The 17,566-nt window shown below is 45.7% G+C and overlaps 1 protein-coding gene across 5 annotated transcripts; it reads right to left on the reverse strand.

Moving 5' to 3' along the window:
* Positions 1-917: 917 nt before the first annotated feature.
* Positions 918-9,759, reverse strand: zbtb18 (zinc finger and BTB domain containing 18). Of its 5 annotated transcripts, XM_021317762.2 has the most exons (3): positions 9,499-9,759; positions 7,199-7,286; positions 918-4,852 (listed from the first exon to the last, which is right to left on the reverse strand). In XM_021317762.2, the coding sequence occupies exons 2-3, from the start codon at positions 7,218-7,220 to the stop codon at positions 3,135-3,137; spliced, it is 1,740 nt and encodes a 579-aa protein (XP_021173437.2). In that variant the 5' UTR covers positions 7,221-7,286; positions 9,499-9,759; the 3' UTR covers positions 918-3,134. The 5 variants fall into 5 exon arrangements, with proteins under 5 accessions (XP_021173437.2, XP_012720419.2, XP_035982714.1 ...); XM_012864965.3 differs by lacking the exon at positions 7,199-7,286; XM_036126821.1 differs by lacking the exon at positions 9,499-9,759 and having other exon boundaries at positions 7,199-7,569.
* Between the last annotated feature and the right edge of the window lie 7,807 nt (positions 9,760-17,566).

Genomic DNA, 17,566 nt, shown 5'->3' on the forward strand with positions numbered 1-17,566 from the left:
GACAGGAGATGTCATGTCGGGTCGGTCACCTCACAGAACCGGGGCGCCAGTCCCTCATCTCCACCTCACACTCGCACTTCAACAGAAATATCTTTAAATAAAAAAATTTGCCTGGACTACAGCAGTTTAAGGCGGTCAAGCACAACCAGAGGAACAAAACATAAAAAAAAAAAAAAAAGCAGCAGTAGTGATGAAAACAACAGCAGGATGGAAGGAGCCCATATGCAGAGGCGCCGCCAGTGAAGAGATAACGTTTCAAACCCCCCCATAAAAAAAAAGAGGGATGTGGTGCAAACTGCTGCAATGTCACCCACACTGTTGCGTTGGCAAAGCCTGCAGGTGCCACCAGATGATGGTGGCGTGCACACACGTATCTGAGAGGAGGAGGAGGAGGAGGAGGAGGAGGAGGAGGGAACATTGGCGCGCCTGCATCGCTGCCAAATGGGTTTTGGATTGTACAAACGCTTGACCATCTTTTAAAGAGCAATTGTTAAACTGATGTAGCCCCAACCCAAAACACAACAATCACCAAAAAAAAAAAAAAAAAAAAAAAGTTATTTCCTCCAAATATAGCGAGACAATATTTGTCTGTTAAATTCAATAAATTTACATGACTTCCATCAATCATTTCTAAATGCTTACAGTATCAGATACTTCCACGGCTTTAGAAATGGTAGCTTTAAATAAAGGCATCTTTTCAGCAAAAATTCGGTTTTCATGCATTTTTAGCTTAAAAAGGTGCTCGGACTTAGGCCAGGGGTCTGCAACCTGCGGCTCTTCTACACCGGCCCTAAACACTTCAAAACCCAGCAGCGTCTTTACATTTAACGGGTGGTTTTTGCCTTTTCTTTTACGGTCATATCACAGTAATATTACCAAAACAAACTGACACCAATAGTACAAGATTGTTTTTTTTCCCCCTTTTGGGAGCAAACCTTGTCATTTTTTATCCTTATAAATATGAAACATTCCTATCAGGAAAACTATTCATTCTCTTCTTGTATAGGTTTGCCGTTTTTCTTTGTTCTGAAACCTGAAGAAACACAATTGCGCTTCTTTAACCATAAAATGACTTTTTAGAAGGGTTGTGTAGCTTTTGCGGCCTGTTGCAAATTTGTGATGAAGAGCAGTGAGGACAAAGATGGCTCTTTGGCTTCTAAAGGTTGCTGACCCCTAATTTAGGCCAATTCTCTCCGTCTCCTTTAAAGGAAAGTTGCCTTCTGGGATCGGCTGCACTGAGATCGGCAGCGTCAGCTTATAAAGCAACAGATATCTGACCCTTCAACTGTAAAGCAGGGGGGGGGTTAACCTCCTCTTCCTCTGTGTATCCTTCACACCTTGGCAAAGCCGCTCAGTCAGACCCCATAAAAAATAAAAAGAGGTCAAATCTGCAGAGATAAATAAGAAATGGCTTGACCAGGAGCTGAAGAAGACGAAGGAGGAGGAACGCAGAGCAGTGGGGACATTTAATGCCTGAGGAGGAGCAGGGGGACGAAGTGCTGGGTGGATGTAGAGCTTCAGAAGGTTCAATCGACTGGTACGGACCGAGCAATACGCTCAGAAACACACACACACTCACACACACACACACATACACACACACACAGCAGAGAAATCAGTGCATAAAAGACAGGCTTAAAATGCTTCATCATATCACGTCTCAGTATCGTTCTTCCAGGAGCCTCAGCGACAGACCTACTTGGAGCGTATATAAAAAAAAAAAAAACTAAACTTTTCACCAACAAATTCACTGTTCAAACACCCCACCCCACCCCTTTGTGATGCAAAAAAAAAAAAAAAAAAACAACGTAAAAGTTTAAGACAAAATCAAAAATCAAACCTTCATGCATTTTTTTCCTCCTCTCAAAGTGGAGAGGGTGATATTCAGCTTTTCTTTTCTAAAAAAAAAAAAAAAAACAGACCTGGAGACACCCTGGAGTAGTATTCACAGAAAAAAGAAAAACAAAAGCCTGTCGTCAAATATTTGATCAATTACAATGTGTACAGTAATACAGCAGATTCACATTTTCATTTTAAAATATACAGGTTTGGACATCATGCAACAACAGCAGGTCCCATTACAAAAGAAAGTAACAAAAAAAAAATAATATTATTAATAATAATAATAATTAAGTTAAAAAACAAAACATAAGGGATTAAAGTCTTTAAACTATAACAGAACAATATACAACAACCTTAAATTAAATACCTTTACAGCAAGAGATGTTTTAAAGACTGCCAGCTAGATTCAAGAAAAAAAAAAAGAAAAAAAATCAATAATAATAATAATAATTATAATAGTAATAATATTTGTAAAGGAGTTTTAGAAAATACTTCAGATTGATTGGAAGTGAAAAAAGGAGGCTGTGCATTGCATGAGTGCCATCAGTTAGTCAGTCAGCTTTCCCCTCAACGCACCGACACAACACCAACGAGCTTAACGAGGGAAGGCGGGGAGTCGCCAACGACACCTTCATGCCAGGAGGAAAAAAAAAAAAATTAAATAAAAATCACATTTAATACACACAAAAGCCACTCACGCACGCTCACACATGTGGTAGGTGATGTTTCTTGTTTCGTTTGCCTCCCTTTTTGTCAGAGTAGTGCAGAATGACACGGCGTGCACGGCGGCCCTCACAGTACCCGTTTTTTTTTTTTTAGTGTATCGGTTTCGCTTTTTTCACTTGAGCGCGTGCGACGCCCAACTCCTGCGGCGGAGAGCGCGGCGTTCTGTGGAACCGGAGCCGGCGACGGGAGTGTTGCCTCTGGGGTGAAACACAGACAGAGACAGGAGAAACTCTTCCAGAAATAACTAAAATTAAAAATATTTAAAAAAAAGAAAGACACTCGTGGAGGGACCCGTGTCCTCAGACGCAACAATATAAAATAAAAAAAAACGCCAACAGAAGAGAACTAACGCCGAATCATAAGTGGACTCCACAATAAACTAAAACAGACAGTAAATAAGTCAGTAGTAACATTTTCATGTGCTATTAAAGTGCGGTTGAATGAGATGTCGCAACAAACAAGAACATGACTCAGTTAAACCCCGGCTAAACGGCTGCCCCCTTCCTCCCGCCTCCCCTCTGCCCTCCTCTTCCTCTCCCCTCCGCTCCAACCCAAACGGCCTGACTCTACTTCCATAGTTCCTGGGAGCTGTCCTCGATGGCCCAGTCCCTGACGTTGGGCAGCGCCAGCGGCTCGCTCTTCACCGACAGCGAGTTCACCAGTTCGCAGTGGAACTTGCGGATGTGCCGATAGAGGTCCCCGGACTGCGTGAAGCGCCGCTCGCACCACTTGCACGCGTGCGGCTTCTCGCGCGTGTGCACCACCGCGTGGCGGCTGAGGTTGTGAGAGTACTGGAAGCTCTTGCCGCAGGTGGTGCAGGTGTAGGGCTTCTCGCCCGAGTGCGTCCGCTCGTGGCGCTTCAGCGTGTACATGCAGGAGAACGTTTTGCTGCAGATGGTGCAGGTGGGCACGTTCACGTCCCCGGCGGGCTTGGAGCGGATGCCCTCCTGCTCCCTGAAGTGGGAGCTGAGGTGGAGCTGCAGGATGTGGGGGGAGGGGAACACCTTGTTGCACAGCGGGCACATGAAGATCTGGGTGTGCTGGGCCGACAGCATGTTGGAGACGTACGGCAGCAGCGAGTTGTCCATGCTGGCCGCTTCGGCCTGGGCGCGCTCGTTCTCCCCCCCCAGGATGTCCTCGTCGTCCGCCGAGGCCGGGGGCTTCTCGTCCCGCTCCAGCTCCGACGCCAGAGACGCCTCCCGCAGCGCCGACAGGTGAGCCTCCAGACCCAGCCTCCTCTGGGCCGAGAGCGGCCCCCCCACCCCGTGGTGGCTCAGGCCTCCGTTGGCGCTGGGCACCTGGCTCTTACTCAGGCCGCTGTGCTCCATGTCGTAGTCGCCTCCTCCTCCCAGGTCCTCCTCTTCGTCGGAGGCTACGCCTCGCTCCACCTTCACCCTCACGGCCAGCGGGCTCTGCAGGCTGTCCGGTGTGGCCGCGCCGCCGAAGTAGGACGGATGGTGGTTGGTGTGGTTGCTCACGGCGACGGGCTTCACCGACAGGTCCAGGACGCAGTCGGCGGCGTCGTGCGACACCCTTCTGCCTCTGTGGCCGGCGCGGGAGCTTATGGAGCGGTGGGACCTCTGGGAGAGCGAGCCGGTGGAGCTGCTGGGGCTGCCGGCGGGGGAGAGCACCTTCCCTCCCTCCCCCAGGCCTTCGCCTGGCTGGCTCTCCGCCTCTCCGCGCCCGGGGCTGGTCGTTGCCCCGCCGGGCGTCCCCGGTCTGTCCGCCGCCGGCAACCTCAGCCACAGCTGACTCCCCTCCGCCTTCCCCTCCTCCTCTTCATCGCTGTGCAGCAGATCGGCGGTGGCGGGCCGACCCGTCGAGCCCTCTGATAAGCTGTCGGCCTTGTCGGAGCAGCTGGACCCGCCGTCGTCCTCTCTGCGCGTGCTGTCCGCCTCCGCCGTGGCCTTCTGCTTCAGCCGCTTCTTACACACCTTGACGATGTCGTACATGTGCAGGTAGCTGGCCGCCGCCAGCACGTCCTCCACGGGAAGGTCCTGGAACTGCAGCTTGCCTTCGTACATGAACTCCAGGAGCAGGGAGAAGGCCGGCGCCGTCACGATGTCGCTGTTGAGGTGCACCACGTCTCTCTTGTCCAGCTGGTCCTTGTAGAAGAGGTGGAAGTACATGCTGCAGGAGGCCAGCACGGCGCGGTGGGCTCGGAACTGGGCATCGCCCACCAGCACCGTGGAGTCACACAGGAAGCCCTGGTGCCGCTGCTCGCTCAGACACTGGAGTAAATGTCTGCTGTGGTCGGGGAACTCCATCCTGCCGTCCTCATAACCTGCAGCCGCAATCACAGAGTCCAGCGTCAGTCTAGCTCATCTTTCTACAGCTTTTCAATGATGGCAAACAAGTAGGCAAGGGAGAGGCTGAACTGGGCAACCATCTGAATATTACGTTAAAAAAAACGACCCAACACTTGGGAAATTTGTGAAAATGAACAGACATACATTTAAGGCTGTTAAATTTAAGACTACATATGTGGCTTTTTTCAGTTCTACGACTAAAATCATATTTTAATAAGATGAAGATAAGAGAGAAGAAATCAAAAGCAGGGAAAATGACTTTTTAAGAAATAAACATTTTTAAGTGACAAAGATAAAAAGAAAACCAAGGAAATACATTTTTCATATTAACAGAAATATTTCATCCTTTTTTGATGTAATTGTTGCTCATTTTCTTTTATGGAAATATTTCATTCGGTCCAAGAAACATTTAAAAATTGTGAGAATGAGGAAAAACTATAAAGAAAGTAGTTAAAAAGAAATTCAGATGGTCTGCAGATTGTTTTTTTTTTAACCACCACAGAGACTTAATCTGAACAGCGGAGACAGATTCCTGCACTCAGTCTCCTCTGCATCGCTCCAACTCCTCTGCTCGCACTGCTGGATCGCCACGGCTCCTACGCTGGTTATTTTTATTAACCCACTTTGGCCTGGCCTGGCACGGCCCGTTTAGGTAACCAGCTTTCAGCTGTGCGCTCCGTCCTCGCGTACGCGCCGCCACACACACACACACACTCAGAGCAGCAGCCTACCTACCAACCACCTCCACACACTAAGTCGGCAAGAAAAACCGGCTGACTGAAAAGAAAAGAAGCAAAAAAAAAAAAGCCGGTCCAGGAACGAAAACGCTTGTCCTTCGTCTAACCTGCAGCGAGCGCCGGCTTAGCGTCTGAGATAAGATGAGGAGGACAGGAGAAAAGTTTTTCATCTCGTCTGAACAGAAACGGGGGGATTTAATTTGGCTGAAATACAGGCTTCAGGCGCTGAGAGGTAGAAATAAGTAAAAGGTCCCACCTGTTAACCAAGTCGACTTGTCCTGTCTGAGGAAATACATGGGTCCCGCGCTGCGCTGTGTTAACCCGAGCAGCTCAATCACCTCATTTGAATGAAGCAGGAGAGCGAGCGTCCGCCGGCTGCATGCGTGTGTGTGTGTGTGTGTGTGTGTGTGCTCGCCCTGCGGCTCGCTCAGACTGCTTTTAATGAGGCGACTTACAGGGACAAGGGTGTACCACCTCCCACCTCCCCACCCAACCCCACCCCTCTGTCCAGCCAAACCCCCTCTGCCACCTCCTCCTTAGACACACACACACACACACACCATCCGTCACTTACACGCTCCTTCCCATCTGAATCTAATGAGAGAGAGAGAGAGAGAGAGAGAGAAAACTCTGCACATCCGCCCCGCAGAAGAAACTGTCCTCTTCCTCAACCCTCCCATCCACCCACCACCAAGAAGAGAAGATTTACAATACAATCACTGTAAGTGCCCTGCTCGTCACAGCATCAATCCTAATCCTTAAAGATGGCTAAAAATAAAGACGCCGGCGACGCCGGTGGTGGCGACGGCGGCGGGGAGGGAGCCGGCGGCGGCGGCGGAGGCTCCAGAGGGCATGCCCACCCAGCCCACCCTGCCCTGCCCCGCACCAGCCGGCCGACTCAAGGCAGGCAGGGGTCTGCGCGAGGAGGAGAGACACAGCAGACACAGGAGGGGCAGGGAGGGAGCGCCCGGGACCGGCCCGGGGAGGGAGGCTTACCCACATCTGATCCAGCTGACGGGGGCCATATGGCAGCTGCTAGCCAGATAAAGAGATTAAGACTAGGAGGGAGTGCGATTACAGCTGTCTAGCCAATTCAGGCAGCTCAAATCTGCAACTTCTAAATTAGTCTCCTCCACTCCAGCCGACAGGAGGGGGGGACCGGTGGTGGCAGGGCGGGCCGAGCGCGCCGCTTTCAAGTCCCTCTGAAACGCCTTATAACCATCTGATGATCAGTATGACCACCGTTTTCACTTTACACTTACTTTAGCCTTTAGTTTGTTGGTTTTTTTCCCCCCCGGATTTAGTCGGTAAAAAGTTACTAGAACTGAGAAAAGCTCCCCTCCATCGTGTTTTTCACTCAGCCGACATGAAATAAACGCAGGGAAAGGGTCCGAGCTGAACGCCAGAGAGCAGGAAAACTACAGACTAAAAAAAATAAGAAGCAGCAGCGACTACTTTTACCGTTTACCGCTGAAATCCCGGCGCACTCCTCACGCAGGAGGTCCCGGGAACACAAGGACTCCTCCTCTAACGCGGGGCTACACCTAGGCGCACGCACACACCAGACGCACGGAGACACGGTACCTGCAGCAGCGGCAGCACGCATCAACTTGATTAACTCCAGGGTGGCAGGACAGCCGGGCTCTCTGGCTGGCCGTGTATCCGCCTCACTCTGAATCAACGAGTGGGTAGAGGAGCAGAGCAGAAGACGAAGGGGGAGGTTGGCGGCGGCGGCGGCGGAGGGAAGGAAGGAGGAGAGAGAGAGGAAGAAAAAAAAAAAAAAACGAAGGGGGGGAAAAAAACAAATAAATAAATAAAAAAAACAACAACAACAGCACGCTGTTCAAACTGCAAGGGACAGATGCAAAGTGGAGGAGATGTTGGAGGGGGAACGAGATACCACCTCCCTCCTCCTCCTCCTCCTCCTTCTTCTAACCAGCACCGATCGACACACACACACATGCACACACAAACGCGGCGCTAACTCTCCCAGGCTGCCGCTGAGACTCACAATAAAGGATCGGGGAGGGGGGGGGGGGTGGAGGAGGAGGAGGTGGGGTGGATGGCAGCCTGTCAGCTGCTCTGACATCATCCTCAGATGGAGATGCTACCTCCAGCTGTGCTCTTTCTACAGCCATATGCTGCCTCCTCTACACTCCTGCCACCAGACTCCTCTTTCATTCTACCAACACTCCACAACTTTGCACCCCCCACCCCCCCACCCTTGCTCTCTCTGGGAAGGGGAAAAAAAAAAGCTACTAAATGCAGTGGGATGCTGATTTGTGTCATCATTAAACAGAGGAGCGCTACCTTCCAGAGAAAGAGGTAAAGTTTGCAGAAACACACACCAGAAGACCCCCCCCCCCTCCCTCCCCCCAGACTGTGGTGGATGTTTTAAACGCTCCTCCTTCCAGTAACCATAAACAAAGGCCAGCGCAGCACATTTGCAACTGACAAACGCACGCAGCTGATATTGTTCCCCACTTTTTTACGGTTCAGCGCCGCTGCGCCTCGTCTTGCATTCGTTCGTCCCGTCGTTTCATTCATTCGGCGGACCCCCACCTCCCCCCCCAGCCTCCGCTCAGCCTCCCCTGTTCGGACAAGGATGAAGTGAGGGAGGGGGGGACAATGGGGACAAGTCATAAATAAGGCACTTTGACAACAAAAAAAAAAAAAAGGCAGAGAGAGGAAAAGTTGTCGAAAGCTTGTTATTTCGCTTTCGTTTCAGGTTTGAGCGAAAGAGCGCAAATTTAGGCACAGGCTGGTGTGAAATAGTCAGTTTTAACTGTCTTCTCGTTAAAATGTAAACAGATTTAGTAAATAATTGATACAACTGCTTTAATATATATATATATATATATATATATATATATATATATATATATATATATATAAAATATTTTTATTTTTTTTTAGCCAGCTGACCTGAAGTGTGCAGCAACAAGTTGGGGAGGGCCACCGCTGGTTTCTCTCTGGTAGAAAACTCTGTTCACGTCCCTGCAGCATCACATTGAATGACTTTAAACCTTTTTTTTTTATCGGATTTGAGGCGGAAAGTCTTTGAAACAGCGGCGTGTTTCGCAAATGTAAAGCCTCCGCGTTGGGTTTACCTTCTGCTTAAACTACGGGAGCCCGAACGGACACGTTTAGGCGTGCGCGGACGATGACAACCAAATCATCACAGCTGTAAATAAATGTCGGGATAAGTTACACCGCCTGCATGTTTAATTGTCTATAAACGCTTTAGGCTTTTGTTGTAATACGTGTCTTTATATGATTTAAGTTTTGCACTGATCAGAAAAGTCTAAAAGAAAAGAAAAAAGCTACACGTTTTAAACAAACTTTAAATTAACTTTAGCGCCACGTTTCTGGAAATGCCTCTTCGGTTTTAATACATTTATTTCCTTTACGTAATAAACAAGTGAATAACTAATATATTACTCCTGTCGCTGAGCACAGTTTCAGCTTTGTTTGCTTTGCGGAGGGACGGAGGGAGGAAGGAGGGAGGGGGGTTAGCTTAAAAGTCGAATAAGTCGTAATGTCCGGGCTGCCAGTGCCGACCGGGAGCAGGCTGGGATCTCATCCCACGCCACAAGACACAACAAGCAGACCCGGAGACACGCTGACCCACGCAGCTAGCTGTAGCCCCGGCCACGGCTAGCAAAAGTGAAGGCGGAGCGGGGCTCCGGTAGTCCCGAGCTATTTACGGTTGTTCCGAAGGCCCCGGTGCTATGACAACAGCTGGCGAAACACCGCGGAGGGACGAGCGGCGCGAGCGCCGGAGCGCGGAGACAACACGGTCATGCTAGGGAGGTTTAGCTACTTTCCCCCCCTCCTCCGTAACCCTCCTTTAATAGGACTCCCGTATCAGGGGCAACACTTACAGACAACACGGTCCTCCTCCGTCAAACACCCCTCCGTCTTCTTCTTCTTTCTTTGCTTCCCTTCGGAGACCACCAAACTAGGCTGACTTTGGACTAATTTCCATAGCAGGCAGGCAGGGCGAGCAGGCGCTTTGCAGGAACCGGGGGAGTGTAGCACTCTGCGGCGGCCAGATGTTCCCGAGCTTGTTGCTGCTGAACTCGAGCCGAGGGGAAGGAGGCGACTTGACTGGCACGGCACGGAAGCCAGCGGTGCCGGCGAAGAGGAGGAGGAGGAGGTGGAGGTGGAGGAAGAAAAGAAAAAAAAAAGTGAAGGCCGTCTCACAGTGGAGAGAGAGAGAGAGAGAGAGGGAGGGATATGTCTTCTTTTCCTCACGTTGGCGTAGGTTGACACCAGGCAACAACAACAGCAGCGGCGGCAGCAGCAGCACTCAGTGAGGAGGCAGGAAAAGAAGACGCTGGGCCAAACCAACTGGTTCTGCGAGTCAGCGGGGCGGACTTACTGGCGTCGCACGGCTCGAGCGGAGCGACGCGCGATGCGCTCTGGGTACTGTAGTCGAGGAGGAAAAGCGGCGGTGGTGGTGGTGGTGGTGGTGGGGAGGCGGAGCCGAGAAGAGCAGGTGCACCACCTTGACTGGAAGAAGAGGGGGGGGAGAAAAACACACCTGGTTTCAATGGAGCCGGATACTTCTTAATGTCTGATTGTTGGAATAACAGGAATATACACCCAGGTCTTAATCAGCGGCACAACAGCTGTGCCTCCAGCAGAAGTGCCAGTTTAGTTCTCATAATGAGTAAACAGATGTAATAAATGAGTCCTATGATACCACACTGCGGTTGTGAGCAAATCTGGGTTATTTTCAGACGTGGTGAGCAAGGAGTGGCATTGATATCTACACAATAAAGGTTCATTTTGAAAGGCCAGTAAAAATGTGAACCGTCTCAATCACGCATAGCCGTTTTCAAATGTAAAGTTCAATAAAGGTTCAATTATAACAATGTCAGATAGCCTACTTTGCTGATAATTTCAACATAAACACTTTGATTTTAGGTTAACTGAATGCAGTTCAGCTGATTGGTTTTCTTCTTCGTTTTATTTATTCATATTTGATTTTTTTTTATGTGCTATGTCCAGTGCAGTAAGGCTGGCAATCTTCATAAGAGTGGTTGAGAAGGTTTTACTGTTTGAGCAAGAATGTAATGCTGTATTCAACTTTGAATACACGGTCAAAATAAATTTTGGAAGAAATTAGCCATTCAAATGAAAACCAAATTACCGTAGTCCTAAGCATTTGTAAATATAATGTGTAATAATGGTTTTATATATATATATATATATATATATATATATATATATATATATATATATATATATATATATATATATATATATATATATTATTTATATTTATTTATGTATGGAGACATCAGGAAAAAATAGCATGCGAAACTGGAGAAATACCAAGGGCTCAGGGAAGAACTAGAAAGAGCCTGGAAGTTGAAGACAGAGCCCATGCACTACTATTATAATGCAATGAAATATAACACGAAGAAGTTAAAGAAAGAAACAGACATGAAAACAACCATCTAACACTACTAAGAGTCCTAAATTAAGGTAAAAAAAAAACAACAACGATCATAGCATCATTTTCTTTATATTATTTTTTCATTATGTCATATGATTTTTCCAGATATAATCTATTTTAATAAATAACCCCATTAGATAGTTTTATTTTTAATGAATGTATGACCAAGTTAAAAATATAAATTTTATTAACTGTTAATAGACGTGTTTTAGACTTAGTTGAGAAAGTTTCTATGTTGAAGCAGGAATGTAAAAGTTTATCCAGCTGTAAGTAATTTAGCTTGAGGTGCTAATGTTAAAGTTACTAACTAGCTTAGTTTCCTAACCCTAAGGGAGTCGTTGCCATCTTAGCTGTGGTTCCATTAAAGTTCTGCAATTATCAACTTGTGATTAAGGCACACAATTCAAGTAAAATGGCAACAAACTTTTTGAATCTATTTTAACCAAGTGGGATGTAAAGAACTCTTTCTCCGGCCAACCAGAGCTAACGGGTGTTGTTTGTTGCCTTCCCACAATTAAGCTCTGTCTGCTAGCAACTTGAAGTTTAGCACTTGCACAGTTGCTAAACTAGCTAAAAGCAGAAACAAACTTAAATTCTTGCTTTAACATGGAAACCCTCTCAACTATGAGTCAGTTACCAAGATTTAATTAAGTTTATATTATTCATTCATAATAAAATTATCCAAATGTGTTTTCAAAACCAAAATAAAAGGCCGAAGCTCATTCACGTGGTATGGTTCTTCAAAACCTGGCAGATATAATCATCCTATGATCATCCTACATAGGAGATGGAAATTCACATTAAAGATGATTTGTCACTTAAAGCAACTTCAAAAGGCATTTGGATTATAAATGAGCAACAAAGCATATTGACTTTTTTCTGTAAGTAAAATGAAAATAACTGGTGGAGAACAAGGAGTAGGATGAAAAACGGCTCGCTGTGGTGGCTGACGGGTTTTACCTCTCCCAGGAGACGCATGACTGCCACTTAAATGAGAGACCTATGTCTCGCTTTGCCTTTGTAACACCAAGGCTTTGTGTGGCGAAGCCTGTTTAACCTGCAAGTTTACATTAATCAAGGTTGTTCTACATATATTAACACTTGCATCACTGACAGTTAAGCCTAAAAAAGGCAGATAGATTTGTATTTGCTCAATTTTCTCTTCCATCTGTTTATCTGATGTACATTTTTCCACATTATGATCACACGCAAACATCAGACTAGGGCCTCAGCAAGCGGAAATCACAGATGTGTCAGTAAACTTACCCATTTACCAACGCTGCACCTCACACGTTTTCTTAAAAATCCTCTCTGATGTGGGTCACTGGGACAAAAACCCTTTTGTCACATTTGTGACAAAAGCATTGATGGCAAAAAAAAAAAAACAGAGGAAAAAGTTTGGGCCGGCCTGGTTGCCTGTTGTGTCTCTGCAGTCCTATTTGCATTCCTCAGACCCGTCCCAGTAAACTAATTGGCGTTACTAATAGATGGCTGGATGAACTGCAGCCCTGTACGGTAATGAATTCACACAATTTGGTGTCATCGCTGAAGGACTAGTTAAAATGCAAATGAATGACAGCCCCGTTGTGTGTCTATCAATTTGGGGATCTGTGTTACTAGTATGTTACAATGAGCCCCTTGTTCATGCATGAAAGTGCAATTAGGGCCAACAAGCGTACTGACAATGAGCCTATGAGAAAATTGGATTTTAAGGGGCAGAGTTTTCAAAACTATTAGCTAATTTGGTGGATGGATATTAAACAGTGCAACAGTTTTAGAAGATTTAGAATAACTCGTCCCGTTACTTTGGAAGATTTCCTCAAATCTAGTCCGTGCATCCCTCTCAAGAAGTTCCCATGCAGCTTCCCAAACATCTGACACCTTTCCTGTGTTTCTCCCCTCCCTCCCTATCCACTCATTGTTTCGCCACGGCAGATGCCAGAACAGAGGCGTCCGTGTGTTTGTGTCTGGAAAGCAGTGAGGGAAATATTGAAAGTCTCTGTATAGAAACTGTTTCATCCTCCCCATACAAACGGAAAGTAATGGCAAAGGAGAAGGCAAGTGTATATATGTATATATATATATATATATATATATATATATATATATATATATATATAGAGAGAGAGAGAGAGAGAGAGAGAGAGAGAGAGAGAGAGAGAGAGAGAGAGAGAGATTGATATATAGATATCTGTATATATATATATTATTTATATAAGAACATGTGGAACCATATGTATAGCAGAGCTTATAATCAGGCTTATAATCAGGCAGCTACAAAAAGTTTGTGCCAAAGTTTTCGACTTGAAACTGGGAAGGAACGAAGCGTGCCTATCCAGAGACAGTCTGAAATGTTTAGAAGACTCAGACCGTTTTCAGATCTTCAGATACTGCAGCGATAATTCAGATATGAATTATACAAATGAACACGGCCGTGGGAAACTTTACAAGTTCATTTGAGCCAGTGCGTTATTTCAAAGGAAATGCAGAACTGCTTTCAGCAGAGTTACTTCTTTCCACCTCTGGAGGTCACTGTAGATCCCATATTATCGACACAATTGTCAGTATTCAGGATACCTTGGAATGGACTTTATGCTATAAATGTTTTGATTTCAGCAATGCTTCTTCTTTGTGTGTGTATATATATATATATATATATATATATATATATATATATATATATATATATATATATATATATATATATATATATATATATATATACATGTATATATATTCATTTGAATGTTTTTTGGTCATATATAAAAGTATACATACTTTTATTGTATGTATAAACATACAATAAAAGGTAAATATGACCAAAAAACATTCAAGTGAAAATAGATATGAACAGAGCACTGATGTACAGCTGTAGGTATACATACTATACAATATATAAAAAAAATATTTTATTTTCAAAGGCTTTCTAACTAGCCGTTAGTAAACGCTTCTTCAGCATCATCCAAAAATAAATTCTGACAGTCACAGTCCACTAACAACCAGATTAAATGAAAACAGAGCCTAGCAGAAGTGTTAATGCTTATTGAATATTTCCACATTTTGACATGTTACAACCACAGACTTCAGTCTGATGAATAGATTTTACGTGATGTACCACCAAAAACTAGCGCACACTGCACTAATTGAAGTGGAAGGATGCATAGCGTTGTTCTCATAAAAGTCCGAAACTGAACAACCCCCGTCATTCCGATACCCCTAAAACAATCCACTGCAACCAGCAGCCTCTGAAGTAACCTAGTGGAGTTCACCTGTGTGTAATTTCAGCTCAGTGTAAATCCAGCTGTTCTGGAAAGTTTTCTAGCAAGCAGCGCCATAACAATCAAGCAACACAGCAGGAAGATCAGGGATGAAACAGAGAAGAATGTCAAACTTAATGGAAAGATAGATGGAGCTACTTACAGGAAGGACATTTGTTAGGCCAAGCACACATGGTAACTAAAATAAAGGCATCTGAGTTGAATCCTAATAAATGACATTAAACTTTGAGGTTGTTATGTTACAAAACGTGAAAAGGTTCAAAGGGTGCATTTGCAAGTCGCTGTGTTAGGGCAGTATCTGAACACACTCTTTTTTTTTGCCGACAGTAGAGCAGCACTTTTCCTACGAGATTTTCCGCCTGCTTTCTCCTGTTGTTTCAGAAAGACTCTACCTCGGTCAGAGACAGAGTGCTTCTTGTCCGTTTAAGAGTATCTGAGTCCTGAAGCAGCACGTCCCACGGCTTCCCTCATCATATCCATAATGGGGCTGTGCAAGAGGGGCCTCACTCTGGGACACACTGACTGGCAGACAGAGGAAAAAGGAAGAGACGGGGAGAGGGGCAGGCAGATGTTTGAATCTCAGCCCCGGGGCATCTGAGATTAATCTATCCTCCTAGTTCGAGGCAGAACCAGAGAGGTAGAGGATGTAATAAAAACCTTGGCTTTGAGTAAAACAGACAGCGTTGTACAAATTGGGACATCTTTTCCCTTGCAGAGGTTTTGGAGCAAAGCCATTCCAGGTCCCAGAGCCGGGCTGCCAATCAAACACACACGTTATGTTCTCACCTCTCTCCCATCAGTCGCACATGGACGGTGTGAAAATATCATCAATGTGTTTTTGTATATTTAGGTCCTGAGCAGGCGTAACATCAAAGAGACCTGTAACTTCTGTTTGTTTCTATTCTGTTGAATAATGCAAATGAGATCCAATCCAATTGGACGTCATGCTGAGCATACAATGAAAAAAGGTTTTACAGTAAAACTATTTCGAACTTCTCCCTCCCAAGAATTTCCATCTTCTTGAAATCAGTCTACAGTTGCCATATAAATAAGAGGTTTTCCCTTTTTTTAACAGAAAAACCAGAAAAATATGGTGTGCAATTGCATTAGCACCCATATATTCTGATACCCCTGAATAAAAACCAAGTGTTCTCCAGACTTCTGATATATGTTTGACAGTTTATCCTTCCACTCTGCCAGAGGTTTCTGCTCCTTGTTTTCTATCCAGTCCTTGGTAAATGATACATTTCTTGTAGTTGTCCAATGACCCCAAAGCACTTTACACTACAATCAGTCACTCACACATTGGTGGTGAGCTATATTAGTAGCCACAGACTGACAAGTCTGCCCAAGGACACAACGATTGAGATGGTCGGATCGGCTAACCACCAGTTACAGGATGAACTCACTAACCCTCGACTGGGTTGAGGACACGTGTATCTTTTATGGCTTCTCGCAGATGTTACTGCTTCCACGTATTTAGCTCGTTGAAGGAAAAACCCCCCTCATAATAATGCTGCCGCCACCGTGTCGCATGATAGCGATAGAAAGTGTAGACATAGACGAAGCAAATGCACTCACATTTCACACCTATAACTTGTACTCAAAACTACAGAACCAGCGGGAACTTTCCGTCGGTGTCAGAACTTCCAATAAGCACAAAATCAGCTTGGAGTGACAAACTGTGGAATAAAGTCCCTCCATACAGTTTTAACGATGATCATCTGGTCCGGTGCGGCTTCTGTCGTGGGCGGCCTGGAAAGCAGCCATTTTGGCTGAATGTAAAATATTCATGAACTATCAATGGTCGCCCATCTGACTGGCTTGGGAACAGCTGTTGGGTCCCTGTGCCTCTAGAGGTGCAGCATCTGTCCATCTGAGGAGAGCGAATGTGGGTTTGTGTGAGCGGATGCTGGCGTTTACATGTGCGTTCCTGCATGTGTGTGCGTGGGGGCACGGGTTGAGACGTGTGTATCTGTGTGTGTGTGTGTGTTCGTGTCTCGGGGGGACAAGACATTAGGAGGAACAACTGTGTATTTAACTTGCTCATCTCCTCCAGATGGTGGAGGATTATTTTAGAGACGATCAAACAGCAAGTCTCGGTTTTATCAGGATTTGCACTTGCCAATCAAATGCCGCTCTCATATAAAGACATAAATACAAGGTGAGGAGCACATTATGCAGTCGTCTCTGCACCGTGTGTGTGATGTGTTAAACCGAGCGTCTTTTTTGCATTTCACATGTAATGCGGAATCCAATCTTTAGGTATATTTTTGTGTCCCGGCATCAGCACATCACAGCTCTCCGCGCGTCTCTTTGCGTTCGTGTGAAGCTCTCGGAGTACTGTGCAGCTTTGGCAGTGGTTGTATGATGGACATCTGGAAGCTAAATTGGTTAATGGCGCCTCCAAGCCAAGAGCCAGCCAGCCGTCTTCTCGCTGAGATAAAAGAGACGTGTGTGTGTGTGTGTGTGTGTGTGTGTGTGTGTGTGAGCACGTTAGTAAAGTGGGGAGGTGGGCTGGATTTGTGCTGAATTCTACATCTGGCCAGACGTCGTACCAAAGACAAACACCTCTGCTGGACAATTAAGAGCTTTTACCTTCCAGATTTATTGTTGCGTGTGCATTTCTATGGACGATTCTCTGACGTGAAATCTAATCTGTCTTCTTGGTCGGAAATTGAGACGATGGAGCAGCATCGAGTTAGGCTTCAATCACAACACTTTCCACATGAAGCCCTTATTGCTTCCTTAATTGGAGTAAGTGTTGTTTATTTTCATAGAATTGAATATGCGGTTTAAATTTATGGTCCATCACAGTCTGCCTGATGCATAAATGCTCTTTTCTGTACATGGCTCCAAATATGCAGATCTTTGAAATACAGATTTAATGAAACACAGATTCAAGATATGTTGGGATATTTGAGGTGGGTTTTAAATGGTACCTTTTTATCTCACATGGGGGGAGTTCCACCTCTTGATCTACTCCTAACAGGAATGGTCCGTGGTCCAGATTGCAGGCATAAAATAGATGAAAAAGTTTGGACTGGATCCACATTGGGTCTTTAAATTAGTAATCACATGGCACTAAGCCTAAACATGGAGGACGTCTGAGACAGTTATAACTTAACTCTAAACACATAATGACAGAAGAACGTTAGACCTAACTTTTCATTTCAGCCCGAGGTATAGCAACAGTGCATCTTGGGA

The sequence above is a fragment of the Fundulus heteroclitus genome, chromosome 22 (assembly GCF_011125445.2).
Source record: "Fundulus heteroclitus isolate FHET01 chromosome 22, MU-UCD_Fhet_4.1, whole genome shotgun sequence".
In the NCBI taxonomy this organism is placed as follows: Eukaryota; Metazoa; Chordata; class Actinopteri; order Cyprinodontiformes; family Fundulidae; genus Fundulus; species Fundulus heteroclitus.

What these genes read in the sequence shown, in the direction of transcription:
- zbtb18 (XM_012864963.3), bottom strand. Translation starts at nt 5,910, where the DNA reads ATGTATTTCCTCAGACAGGACAAGTCGACTTGGTTAACAG. An exon ending in CAAGTCGACTTGGTTAACAG is followed by an intron (nt 4,853 to 5,870) that starts GTGGGACCTTTT and finishes TTGCGGCTGCAG; the next exon opens with GTTATGAGGACGGCAGGATG.